The sequence below is a fragment of the Centroberyx gerrardi genome, chromosome 22, assembly GCF_048128805.1.
Source record: "Centroberyx gerrardi isolate f3 chromosome 22, fCenGer3.hap1.cur.20231027, whole genome shotgun sequence".
NCBI classification, from domain to species: Eukaryota; Metazoa; Chordata; class Actinopteri; order Beryciformes; family Berycidae; genus Centroberyx; species Centroberyx gerrardi.
Genome location: NC_136018.1, coordinates 21,011,477 through 21,025,950, shown reverse-complemented (window position 1 = coordinate 21,025,950; position 14,474 = coordinate 21,011,477). Strand labels below are relative to the sequence as shown.

The 14,474-nt window shown below is 40.2% G+C and overlaps 1 protein-coding gene across 2 annotated transcripts; it reads left to right on the top strand.

Annotated features, from left to right (window-relative positions):
- Positions 1-263: 263 nt before the first annotated feature.
- On the top strand, positions 264-12,612 carry garem (GRB2 associated, regulator of MAPK1). 2 transcript variants are annotated; one of them, XM_071924082.2, is made up of 6 exons: positions 264-545; positions 4,606-4,746; positions 6,304-6,434; positions 8,073-9,281; positions 9,405-9,559; positions 10,642-12,612. In XM_071924082.2, the coding sequence occupies exons 1-6, from the start codon at positions 425-427 to the stop codon at positions 11,498-11,500; spliced, it is 2,616 nt and encodes an 871-aa protein (XP_071780183.2). In that variant the 5' UTR covers positions 264-424; the 3' UTR covers positions 11,501-12,612. The 2 variants fall into 2 exon arrangements, with proteins under 2 accessions (XP_071780183.2, XP_071780184.2); XM_071924083.2 differs by lacking the exon at positions 264-545 and adding an exon at positions 9,614-9,622 and having other exon boundaries at positions 4,644-4,746; positions 10,657-12,612.
- The last annotated feature ends 1,862 nt before the right edge of the window (positions 12,613-14,474 follow it).

The following is a 14,474-nucleotide window of genomic DNA, read 5'->3' as shown; positions in this document are numbered from 1 at the left end:
AATATAATATGTTTAGTCTTTATTTTAAAGTAATGAAATGATTGCGTATTATGATATAATTTTGTTGTTGGTGTACATTCCAATACTAATTTATTCCCAAAGTGATTTTACGCTTTTATTTTAAAAGCAAAATCACTTAACTTCCGGCATTATTGTATCTTACTCTAGCTGGCTTGACGCAGTCGTCGCTAGCTGAGGACCATTTAGACAAACAAACATGGCTGTGCAATATTATGAGAAAGCAGACCTCAACGATACATAAGCAAATGAAAAGGAAAATATGCGTCGATTAATCAGCAACATGACAAATATAAAACTGTCGATGGAGAGTTGACTTATTCCCTAGTTGGTTAGCTTAGCATAGCCTCTTGTGAACGTGTTTACAACTAGCTAGCTCTCCAGTTAGCTAATGTAAGCTAGCAATATGGACCTTGGAACAATGTTGTACAACAATTTGAAAGATGTTACATGGAGCACGACGTCTTTGCCATTAGATCAACTTGTCGGTGCTTATAGGTTGCCGCAAATCGTCAAGCTGGACAACGGTAAGGAACTCCTTTGGCACAAGTTCTCAAGCTACAACTGGGCTAACGTTCGCTAGCTGCTTTAATGCTAGCTCAGCTGCTAACGTAAACGAAGCCCTTTGACTAAGGAAAGTTACTGCAGTCGACATGTCATCTTAATTGTTGCTTTCCAACAAAGGAGGCTCATTAATGTGTATAACTTTGGTATGCGGCAATGGTTAGTGAGCTAGTTTGTGTCCCCAGCAGTAACCCTTGCAGCGGTCGTGTTTCCAGGTTGCAGCTAACGTTAGCTAATTTATTAAAAGTCTTTGTCAGAAAGAGTTTGTCAGATAACCCGAACCCAACCCGGACCCGCCAGAATCTCCGGTCCCTAAGTATATTTAGCTCCGTGTCGAGTCCCCTTCTGCTGTCGTTAACCCTGCTGACAATAATGCCCCCTATGTCCTACACGCTGCAGCCAAGTATGTTAGTTAAAGCTAAGATAGGTTTTATTTTCAGCGCATTCCATTGTAAAACTGTCACAACACACTGCAGAGAGGAAAAACTAGAAAAAAGCAACAACAACCAGTGTCATGAATGAATAGTAAAAGCTCAGAATGTAAGAATAATACATTTCCAATAGCACAGCAGGACACAACAAAGGATTAGGATATTGTTCTGTGGTGCAAAACATTGAGCCTTTAAAAATGTGTGCATATGTTATAAAGGCGCATGTGGGAAATACAACAGCAGAGCTACAGGTGACAGTTGTAGCAGGTAGGGCTTCAACAATAACCACTTGGCACCATACCAGTATTTGTATAGAATAGATAGATAGATAGCCTCACCTCAAGCACACTGGAAAAAACATGTTAATAACAACAATACAGTAATGTTACAGAAGATGACGGTCAGTGCAAAACATCTGACTGTGTGTCTGTATGAGGAAGCTTATTATGTGGTGACAAAATTTACCACTGCAACAGCTGTTTTTTCCTTCTGCTGTTTGTTTGCCATTTGTCATGCGGCTGAGCCTTACCACAAGCATGTCGCCTAAGATGTGTAATTTGAAAGTCATGACAAAATTAGTTCGAGTTTTTGTTTTGTTCTCCGTCTTCCCACCGTCTGCCACACTCTGTTGTGGCTCTTATGAAAGGTGTGGGACAGACCACATAGAGAGTAATGGTTTGAATGTGTCGAGTTGTAGAAGGCTTTGGCTTGATTGGAGCTTCTTATGATGCTCACAAATAATATTAAACAAGGCAACAGTGAACATGTCGTCCCCCGTGGATGATGCAATCATTGTTTTGGCTAATCATTCACAACTTTGTAACCCAATGCTTGTATAGTGTAGAGTGTGGTCTTTCTCTGTGGATTCATTCGTGTGCCGTCACGCATCAGATCTCAGACACCACTGATCGGCCAATCGGCATCTTCCTTCTAAGTTTCATCAATATTGCACCAGTGGAGTCTGAGACATCACGTTTGAGTTTGAAATTTTTACCATTAATTATAATGCCTCCATCAGGCCAATTAGTGTATTGTTTTAAACACTAGAATACAGTGTGAAGATGCATCATGCCTCCAAGCTTTGTCAAAATCAGACCAATGGCGTAGGGCCTTTGAAAGTTTGGCCTTTAATTATAGTTCCCTCATCAGGCAAATCTTTGTAACTTTTTAAACTCTGGAACATAGTGCGAAAATGCTTCATCCTAAAAAGTTTCATACAGACTACACTACACTAACAGACAAAAGCCACCAATGCTCGACCACAACAGTTTTGTCCTCAGTTATCTTATTTGCAAGATTTTATAACAATCACGAGGTTGCTGCAGTCATGGCCTGGTTACAGCCTTTGGCTCTATAATTATCGATGTGCATTTCCAGGAATTAATTGTTTGTAAATCCATTGTTACATTTCCTATATTGGGCACAGTTTGGATAACCACAGCAAAGGGAGAACCAGCCAGTTTAGATGACAAAATGTTCCACATTTGAGGGAAGAAAATAAGTGTCATGAGAGCAAATACAAATGATTTTATATCTAACCATGTATGACAACATGCACTGAATGTACAAAATATTAGGGAGACTTACTCTTTTCAGGAAGTACACTGATTAGGTGAATCCAGGTAAAAGCTATTAATCGTTATTGATTTCCCTTATCAAATCTGTACCAATCACAATGGAGGTGATGTAGGCCTAGATAAAGAGAAGCAGACAAGTTAGAGAAAGATTTTAAAACTGCTACCACTAGAATTTGAAACTTGATGATTTTAGTGATCCTTAGTAATGGTGTTTTACACCAGCTGTCGCAAAGACCACTTGCCACTTGTTCCCGTTCTCTGTAAAGAGACATATGTATACAGAAGAGGTCATGTGAAATTGTCATAAAGCAAATTGAATACTGGAACTGGAATAAACTTGTGTATGGAGGCGAGTTATTTCTCCCACGGCACAAGATGTGTTCATCAGGAGCCGAATTCTGGTCAGTCGGTCAACAGCGGTCTCTCACCTCCTACTGAGTGATGCTTGCTTGTCCAGTGTTCTAAGTTCCAAGTTTTACAAGTGGCTTGTCTATGTGTGACCAAAAATATTTTTTGCTGGCAAATATTTTAATTATTATGGAGCCCGCCAAGGGCCACATGGTTGAGAAAAAATGTGCCCTTGGTTTTGAAATCTGTGCGCATGGTTTAACAATCTGTACTCTTGAATTAGTAATCCATACCCTTGAATTAATGATCCATAATCTTGAAATAGTAACCCGTGCCCTTGAATTAGTAATCTGTTCCCTCAAATTAGTAATCTGTTTCCTCAAATAAATAATCAGTGTCCTCAATGTAATAATCTGTCCCCTCAATTTTACAAGTGCTGGCCAGGTCAGTCATTTGATGCAGGGAAGGAACAAGGCAGGTAAGGTTAAGCACATTAGTTTGTTTAATGAATAGAATTCATTTATTAAGTTTGGGTAATGTTACCGAACTACGGGACTGTAGTAACTTCAACTACAGCAACAGTTGACAGCATCTGGACTTGTCTGAGTATTTTTTCACATATAATATAATATAATATAATACTTCCAACAAGTAGAGTGAGGCATCCTCTTCCTGTTTTGGTTGAGGCTGCTCCTTTGTGCCATGAATCAGTCCTAACATTTTGCACCAAATGGTACCTCAAGACACGGAGTAAACGCATAGAAAGCAACATATAGAATAAACCGATTTTCACTACGATGGTCTAATTTTCCTACAGCCATTATACTATGCTGTCTAAATTAATTTGATAAATTATATATTATGTAAAAATAAGCTTTGAGACAATTGAGATGTGGATTGTGCAAAATTGGCTGCACTCAACCATCTCAGGAAGATGTCCCTAATATTTTGTACATTCAGTGTACATTTGACAAATGTTATGTCTATTTAAAGGTGTGAGAATGCTTTCAGACTTATTCAATGAAACATAACTTCTTAAAAGCTAACCATCATGAATAAATAATAAAAATCAAACATTCTTCACACAAAAGGGTATGTCCATTCTTTTGGTTAATGATGGCCTGTTAACTTCAGCGCTCGAGCATTTATGGCTTTTTTCACTTAGCCCAGTTTCAACTTACAATACAAAACAATTTTTAGTCTCTAATTTATTAGATATTGCTTTCTAGGCCAGGTCTCCCTTGGAAATGAGAGTCCTAACCTCAATGAGATTAACCTGCTAAAATAAAGGTAAAAAAAAATTACTAATAAAAATCCCAAGTGCCCTTCAAAGTATTAAAGGTGATCCATCAAAGTTTTTGATATAGTGACCTCCTATTTTTGATCTGGTACATCCACAATTTACACTAATTTTGGTATAAAAGAAGCCCACACTCAGTATACATGCTGCACACACTACAGACATGTAAAAGGTGTATTTTTTATTAGAGCAATCAGCATCCTCACTACATTATTTATGTGGGGTAAACAATTTACCATAGTCAAAAGTCCTGGGCAAAATGATACGGTACATCTAATTGTAACAATATCTCCTAGTCTGTAAGGTATACTGTGTCTATAATCAATCTTCTCATTCATATGTGGTTTTGTTGTTTGCGTTGCTGTAGGTGAGTTGGTTGAAGGGCTTCGAGACAACGACTACCTCTTGATTCATTCCTGCCGTCAGTGGACGACCATTACTGCTCACAGTCTGGAGGAGGGACACTATGTCATTGGGCCCAAAATAGAGATCCCAGTGCACTATGAAGGTGAGACACATCCACATGGGAACTGTGTAAATTTGCCTGTTACCTACTTTTGTTACTCTTATCATTTTCCTCTGGGGTATTCAATGACCAATGCCTAGGAAACTGTCCTTGTACGGTGTTGAAAACTCAATACTGAAGCAGAGTGTACTTTAAAAAGTTCTAACTATACAGTTGAAGATTTTTATAAAGTCATAAACAATGTTCAGAGAGCTTAAAAATCTAGTGCTGCGCGATTAGTCCTGATAGAGTGATGAATTTAGGTTTTTTTTGTGAGAACTCGATCTTTGCTTGCAGTTGTAGTTTTCAAAAGTCAAGTCGACCAACATAGTCAAGAGCAGAACATGTGACTGAACTACAACAACCACAATCCATTGTGCTGCAGTGAGACATTGCAGCAATAGACAATGCATATAAGGCAGTTTGAAACATTGCTGTTATTGTGAGGAGGTAATCTGTACACAGTGAATTACTATAGTCATGCTGAAAAGTTTAAAACTAAGCTGATATTCGGTCCTTTCAGTGAGGCTCACTTATGAGATGTTAGTACATTTTCACAGAAAATATAGATGTATCTCCCCCGCTTCTCACTCCCCTCTGAGTCCAAATCATTTGAGACTTTGCAGCATTTTAGCCCTTTAAATAGTCTCTACATATTAAAATGTAGAAAATATCGATTTTCACTTTTTATAATGCATCATTTCTCAAAGTGGCAGCAGCTAGAAAGTCTTGTTTCCACTCATAATCTCCTACTTACTGTGTTCCTTATTTATATAATTCAAATAAGAAGTAATTACTACTTAATTACATCGGGGTGCAGCTGCAAGCCTAAGGCAAACTTTGCACAGAATATGTACTTTTTGTCGTAATCTAGTTTAAAACCAAAGCATCTCTAAATGACAGACAATCCACTTTTAGAAAGCATTTTCAGTATGTTCCTCTCTAATGTCGGGCCAATCCATGCTTTTTCACTTTGCTCGTTGCAACGTTTTCCCAGAGTTGCTCTATGTAAGGTTTCTCTGCCTGCTTCGCCATCTTAGCTTTTGTTTTGTGGTCACATGGTGCAGGTTAAGTCAAGTTTATTTATATAACATAACTCTTCATCACAAGCATGTCTCAGGACTTTACAGAGAACAAGCCTACTTGGATCTAACTAATAAACAGTCAGTCATAAATCAACGTTGCACATTCAAAGGTTGTAATTGGTCACACATAATGGAAGTGCTTGATATATTACATTGGGACTTTCAGGGGAATTGGAAAATAAAACACATCAGTATCGCTAAGTTACACAATTGCCAATTGTGGAAACATAAAATCGTGATATACGAGTATGTATGATTAATAGTGCAGCCCTAGAATGAACTCTAATTCACTGAGGTACCTCCCACTGTTATATATGAAAATACATAAGTAAACTTTGAGTGGAACTCCGGCGTATCAAAGGGTTAAAAGATCCACACCTAGCTATATTCCAGACATGTTTTCATTATTTGCACTGAAAAGTAAAACCCATGCAAGGCGTCGTTAGTTTGACGGCTTTGTCTTTTGCTGCCTCAGGTCAGTTTAAGTTACTGGAGCAGGACCGAGACGTGAAGGAGCCTGTGCAGTACTTCAACAGCGTGGAGGAGGTGGCCAAAGCGTTTCCTGAAAGGGTGTACGTCATGGAAGAAATCACTTTCAATGTTAAGGTACGTCTTTAATCTGTTGGTCGTGTGTAGTATCAATATTGAATACTTTTTCTGGCAATGGATACCGTATTATTGGTTTAACTTCTGTAGATGTACTGAGCACTTCTGGGGAAAAAACAACATACTCCCAACTCTGATATGGTTTGCAAACTGGCTTATTAGGCAACAAGCAGCTCTCAAGGAGGTTAAGTAGGTGTGAAAAAACTCTACTATTAATAATAAAAATAATAATACCATCGGTCCACCTCACTGCACTTTGTGTGTGTTGGAGTAGCTTTGGGGGCTAGATACTAGATTTTCAACATCATCAAGCCATCTTATGTTATGCCTTTAATTACAGTCAGACAGACAGATGGATAGCGTATGTATTGACCGATTCTCTTGACCTCCACTCTACTACTTTATGTGAAGTAGTTGGTAATCAAAGTTAAATATCTGAAGAAGTGTAAAGAGCAATGAAGTGAGAAATAATGCAATTAAAACTTGGAATGGAGTTTATAGCTTAAAGCACAAAGTAGTAGACGACAAAAAAGTATCACAAATGTGAAGAATTGCTTCAGTCAGGAAAGTAAAACTAGATGGATTAAACAACAAACAACAGTAAATTAATAGAAATTTGACACAATGAACACAGTGTAAACATTTACATAAAAGCAAGTCTAGAAAAGCTTGTTTTTTTTAATTATTTAAAAGAAGATATTTTTGTTATTTTGTTAGCATGGTCTCCTTGAGTAATCACTCCAAAGTCCAAGGGCTCAGGTTGCAAAATCAAATGACTCCTGTTTGATTTTAAAGTCTAAAAAACTATTTGATGTCTGTGTGAACTGACATGTTTGATATGCCAGCCTCAACTGGGAACGCACAAAATGAACAAATAATGGCTACTGATAAACTACAACCACAACAGTTAAACTGCAGACCAGTAGTGAAACCGCTTGCTGAATGTGCTATTATTTTCATAACTGGTTAAATTGTCATGTAGAGTAAGCATTGACTGTTGGAATTTACTGCCATACACCACTGAACACAGTTGAACAAGCACTAACATTGGGCTGCTTCTGGGCTACAATTGGTTTTCTGTACGTCTAGAATGCTAAATTGCAGTAGCTTTTTCTGCTTGAATGCTAGTTGAAATGCCTTCTCAATTTACAGAGCTTTGTGAGTAGATGTAAACAATTAAGCACTTTTACTAATGGAGAGTTGTGTGAAACAATTGATTTTTTTTTTCCAGTGAGAGATGCTTGTTCCCACTTGGTCTGAAATGAGTGGAGCTACTGAAACTCTGTTTGTGTGCTCACTGATGAGCAGACTAGAAGAGTAAACTTTGAATCTGAGTAACATCCTGGCATGGACTTTGTTTGTCACTGCAATGGAATTCAAACTTAAACATCCCCTTTTGGAAATTCAGTGTGGTAGAAGTCAAATGTTAAAAGAATGATGTACTAAAAAATGGTTACGTTGTAACTGAGATGCAATCTACAGCTACCAAAAGAGGTTAGAAAAATGGTTGAATCGAATGTGGGTCTGTTTTGTGTCAAGATTACATGGATTTTTATTTTCAAAATCATAAGGTAGACATATTGTCCTTAAAATACAAGTAAGATTTTGGTACTTAGGCTATATGTCCACTTTTCACAGATGGCTTCAGGGGAATGCAATGAAGACACTGAAGTTTACAACATCACACTAAGCACTGGTGATGAACTTACATTAATGGGCCAGGCTGAGATCCTCTACGCCAAGACCTCCAAAGAGAAGTCGAGGTTCAACACCATTTTCAAGAAGATCGGGAAGCTGAATTCCATCAGCAAGATTGGCCGAGGCAAGATGCCCTGCTTGATTTGCATGAACCATCGCACCAACGAGAGCATCAGCCTGCCCTTCCAGTGCAAAGGCAGGTTCAGCACCTGTAGCCCGCTGGAGCTTCAGATGCAGGAGGGCGAGCACACCATCAGGAACATTGTGGAGAAAACCCGGCTCCCGGTCAACGTCACAGTCCCCAACAGCCCGCCCCGCAACCAGCATGACCTCCACCTCATCCGGGAGGGCCACCGCTACAAATTCGTCAACATTCAGACCAAGACGGTGGTGGTGTGCTGCGTCCTGCGAAGCAACAAAATTATCCCCATCCATTTTCCTTTTCACATGGCCATGCCTAGATTCATTATTCCAGAGGGACTGCTGCAGGGAGAACTGTGGCTAGACACGATGGTGCACCGCTGGTTCACCTTCTGCCAAGAGCAGTTCGACATAGACGACTATTCTCGCGCCGTCCGGGATGTGCGGACAGACTGGAACGACGACGGGAAAAGTCCCAAGAAAAGCAGCGGCAACGGCAGCTGTAGCGGGAGCAGCGGAGGCAGCAGCAGCAGCACCAACGGGTGTCCCGCCCACATGCAGGTGCCCAGCTCTTTAACTTACGCCCGCGACGAACTCACCCAGTCCTTCCACCGGCTGTCCGTGTGCGTCTACGGCAACAACCTGCACGGTAACAGCGAAGTCAACTTGCAGGGCTGCATGACGCTATGCGGAGATTGGGCTCTCCTGCCGTCAGACAGCATCCAGTCAGACTCAGGAGACACTGAACACTTTTTCCCCGAGCTGTCGGACAGCACCAACCAACAGCCGTCCCTCCTCAAGACGGACATTCCCTACGAGGAGCTGTGGTTGGATCACTTGAGGGGTCGCATCCCGAAACCCTCCGTGAGCGAGGGAATACGAGGCATCAACAACAACGGCGGCGGTACAACAGCAGCACTGTCATTCCCGGCCACTTGTCCTCTCAGTCCAATGACTAGCTCTGATATGTCTCTTTCTCCACCCCCAGTCCCACCCAAGTCTGAAGCTGTGAGTATTACGCATTACTCTTACATTGTGTATTGTACCCTCTTAAGTCTAGAAAACTCAACTTTCTTAACTCTGATCAGGTTGACTATCAGTTTCAAAGCCAGATGATTTCTTTCTTTCCAGGTGAAGGAAGAATGCCGTCTTCTGAATGCCCCGCCAATTCCTCCCCGAAGTTCGAAACAGATGCCCACGGTGCCCATCATGTCTAAGCCACGGCAGCAAGACACTCGTTCTCCAAGTCCAACCCTCTCTTATTATTCTTCAGGCCTCCACAACATGTAAGAATTGGGGGGCCACTTCATACTGGAAATGTGTTTTAAATACTTGATTAGAATCACAATGTGAACATTTGACAAAAGCGAGGTTGTTCAAACTCAGACTATACATAAAATGCCCTTATTGTGGCATCAAAGGCCGCTCTATGCGCACTTTATAATTCTAAAGAATCACACTATTTTTTTCCTGCAAGTCTCCTGTTCATCTGCCCACTGAAATTCACCTTGTCAGTATTTCTACAGGTCAGTATTTTAATATGAGGTTGTGCTTACTCCATTGACTTTCAACACATGTCAAAAGTCATCAAAGCCTCCATCAAGAGTCTTACATTTTTTATCTGTATGGATATTCCATTGGCAGTGTTCAGGAGCATGAGTAGTCACATTGTGGTTTGGAAGAGACATCTCATTTTGAGGGGGCAGGAATATGGCAGTCGAGACTGACTTGGGATCACCGTGACTTATGTGCATGCATCCCATGACACGGAAAGACTGACCTCATCTCAGTGTTCACAAGTATTTTCACCCATGTCCCTAACCTTAACAAATTACAGGCAAGGATTCAACACAATAGTCAGATTGGTAGAAACTATGGATTGAAATGGGTTAAGTCAGCGAGAATGTTCAAGTTGCACTTGGGAGACGTTGGGAGCTATGAGGTAAGATTAATATAAATTCTGCCAAGGCAGTGGATTGAACTGAAATTTTGGGGGGAAATGTAAAATCATTGCTAGCTTTTGGATAGGGCAAAACATTTATAATGCTGGTGTCATTGTTTGGCATTGACTTTTATTACACTGAATGCAGTGCAAACTGGAAAGTAAATGATCTGAAACGGCCAGTGAACATGTCCTTGAATATTTTTGTGGGGATTCCATCTGTAGTCCATCTAATGTTCAATGATATTTTGTAGTTGTAGCTGTAAAACATGCCAAGTATTTAATTCAAACCATAATATTAGGTCCAGGCAAATGCATAGTAAGATTTACTCTTAGCCAAGTAGCAAACTGGGCTAAGAGTAAAAATAAAGTTAACTCTGCTTTATCTTTTTCACTAAACTCAATCTTCTATTTTTCTACCTGTAGCGGAGGATGTGAGAGCGAGGCGGCTGAGCCGGAAGAGCAGAGCCATGTGTGCTATCCTTGTAACTGGGGTAAAGACGACGCCAGCGAGCCGAATACCAGTTCGCCCCGTGGTCGCCTGCCATTAGACGGGCTGTCCTCCAGGTTGTCTTGGCCAAATAACTTCAGCGGAGGAGAGTCGCAAGGCATGGAGGAGTTCCTACCAGCCGGCTCTCGAAGTTACTACAGTTACCCCCGAAAGAGATCACCGAGCACCCCAAAAACCTGCACATCCAGCCTCCTTGACTTTGACGGGCGAGACCACATGCACGGAAGTAATGACTTCCGATCGCAGAAAGCCTCTATGAATCAGTTTTGCACCAAGTCTTCAAGTTACACTTTAGAAATGTATAGAGACAAGCCAATAGAAGAATCTAACACTAAGCAGAGCCTCTCTTGCCCCATCTTACCGCCGAGAACGCCGAAATCGAATGCAGTGAACAGGGGCGCCGATTTGCCGTCGGCGTCAATCTGTGACAGAAAGCAAGAAAGCTTAAAACGCCCACTCAGTCAACATGAGCAGGGCACAAAAGAGATATTTTCCATCTCTTACCCGCTTTCTCCCAACGGCCCGTCCTTTTCTCCCACGGCACAGTGGCGCCCCCCATCCAATCTGGCCGGTCTTTCTATTGAAGAGGTGTCCAAATCTCTAAAGTTCATCGGCCTGCCGGATGACATCGTTTCTCTTTTTGTGTCTGAGAAGATTGATGGGAATCTACTCCTGCAGCTCACCGAGGAGATCCTGTCGGAGGACTTCAAGCTAAGCAAACTGCAAGTGAAGAAACTCATGCAGTTCATGAATGGGTGGAGACCTAAAATATAACTGACAGTATAAAACACTAAATCCTATTATGAAGCCGAAAGAACTCATGCCTTTAGTACATATGCTATGCACACCCGGCCACAAAGAGTTTCTTTTTGTATAGTTTGAATTTGTTTCCTTGTTACTCGATACTTGTGAAGAATAGCTGGGGAATGCTTCTCAGCCCACTAGAAGTCTGTGACTGCTATTTGGTAACTGAATGGAATCATTTGGCACTTTCATGTAGACATTTTCATGTCAACTGCGTTCTACTTGTTGGTGCACAGGCCAATAGTGCTCGTGTCATCACACAAATCCTAATTCAAGCCAATGAATTTAAAGGAGACCCACATGGCTAATGTAGCTATCATTCTGACCATGGCAGAGGAAATAAGATGACAAGAAAAACAAAACATAAGAGATCAGCTTGATGAGGGCATTGTATGATTTTGTTCCTAAAGGGGAATATAACTCAATTTTGGCATTTTAAGGATTTTTATAAGAACACAAAGCAGAGCCTTGGTTTAAGTGGACATGTGCCCTCTCTCATGTGGGAATTTACAATTCATGCACTCTGCAGTTCACACACTGCTGCACCCTGTGGTTTACTCCCAAAAACGCATACAAAAGGCCAACAAAATGTGCATATTATTTCTTTGGGTGACATTCAACCCAATATTCAAAAATTGTAAGCATTACACATAGGCTATTAAGCTGTGGCCATTAGTATCTGCTCTTACATGCCTGCAGTGGCAGTTCATGACTAGTGAAACTAGAAGTCCATAAAACAGGGTTAAGGATGTAAAATACTTGTTTTTGAGTATATACTTTTGAAAATATGTCCCATAAACATAAAGAGGACACAGTGCTAATATATAGTGCTGCATCGCCTGTCAATCCTATCAACTGTTGCCTTCTCCACAAACGTAACTTTTCCAATTAGACATGATGTGAATGAGAAGTCAAAATTCTGGAGAATTGGCTCTGGCAATTGGCTGCATCAAGGCGTATTAACAAAACCTTATGTATCCGTTTAGAACAAAGCCATTGTATTAACAGAACAAGCATGTGCAACCTGTACAGTTAACTTATTGTATATTAGTTGTCAAAAATGTCTTTCAGCTGGACCATTGCCAAAACAAGAGATCACAGGGGGGGAGTAAATAGGCAAAAAAAAACTTATTAGCGAATTGCATATAATTTGCAAATCTTTTAAAGTTATTTTTTTTTAACTAAATGACCACCATGACAAAAGTGGCAATGACAGAAAAACCAGGCCCTTCTTTCAACTGAGCCAGTATTTTGTGGAGGAGCAAGTCAGACTCTCTTCTTCTGTCATGTGTGCAGGTACTTATTCCACATGTGAAATGGGGTTATGATCTATTATTCTTTAAATTGATTCCCAAAACATAGGCATTGGTAGGGCACAGGTTGTCAGGTATTGCAATATGCTTGTGTTCTTTTAAAAATCCACCTCTGTGTTCTTTCTAAGCTTGGTCTGCATCAGCTAATATTTACTAGTGTTCCTAACAGCCAGATATAAGAGATGAGCTCCTCACACCTGAGCCTGTGATGCCATGCTGATGTACAGCTCCATAGAGCATGAATTGGCAAAGATTTTAAAGGACAGACATGCAGTACGAATCCACGAAAATCAGTCTTTAATTTATTGTAAATGGAGTAGCAGCTGTCTGTACATCAGCCTGATATCAGATCAGAGCATTGGTTCTCTGGTTTCTAGTTTTGGGAGAGAATCGTTTGCGTTCATTAGAACCAACTGGGCTCTGTTAGGTAACAGGAATAGCATCTGAATTCTTGGTGTGGCGTCTTACTTTAAGGACCTATGCTGATCTCCTACATCGTGGTATTAACTGGTTGATCACGATCAGCCAAATGCAACACCCTGGCAAACATAACAGTCGCTCATTAAGTGTGCCAAGGAGTTGTTTTGTCAACGCTCACAATGCAATGTATTATTTCTATTTGATGCCTTTTAATCTTAAGGGGGACTCAACTGAATTGCTAATTGCTTTAACCCAAAGTGTCTCCTGCAAAGGTAATTCAAGGTTATCCATGAATGACAATGACTGAGGCCTTTTGACTAACAAAATTATTTCCTTATTCTTACACTAATATGCAAATACCACCAACAGAGGTAACGGACCATGACATTCTACAGAAAATACATGTTATGCATCATGCACTTTGGTAATTTTCAGTCCATTCATTCATTGCAGTCAGTGAAGGTTAATGAACTCTATGCTTATAAGAGAAGACGGTGTCTAAGAAAAAGAATGCACTACATGCTTTTGCAAAAGTAAAAACGGTACTTTTCCTTTGTTCTCATTGTATGTACAAAGTGTCCTAACATGCAGCAAAGCAAGTAAAAGACAGCTTTTCTATGCCTTAACCCAGAGACCTTAAAATACTTAGTCATATTTCACTTTGGCAGCACATTTTCACTTAAGATCTCTACAGTTCAGGAGCAGTCAGCCTCCTGTCATGGGCACATACTCTAGAAATGATCAAGATGCTGCAAATTCATCTCGACGCAAGCTAAAAATTTAAAATGTTCTGCCAAAGTGAAATGTTGCTTTAGATTTGTACCAAACACTTTTTTTTCCTATGGCCTTGATTCAGAGTTGATTGATTTATGCAGTTGTTGAAGTCATTCAAATGAATGCTAAATATGCAGAAAAGTGATTCATTCCCAGACTTTTCATACGGTAAATGAAGGTGCCTCCTTAGCAGCCTTTACATAACCCAGGTCTGATCCGATGGTTATTTTGCAGTATTTTCTTTTTTTTTTAAACCGCGTATTGTTACATGTTCTAGTGGATATTGTTTTTATATAGAGTGCAAATATTTATATGGCAGTGATTACTCAGAGTTCTAATTAAATTATTTTTTATTGAGAAAAAGCTATTCAAATTCCTGTCAGTTATGCACAGCTGGATTACATGGGTTTAGATGTCCATGCATTCAAAAAGCTGAA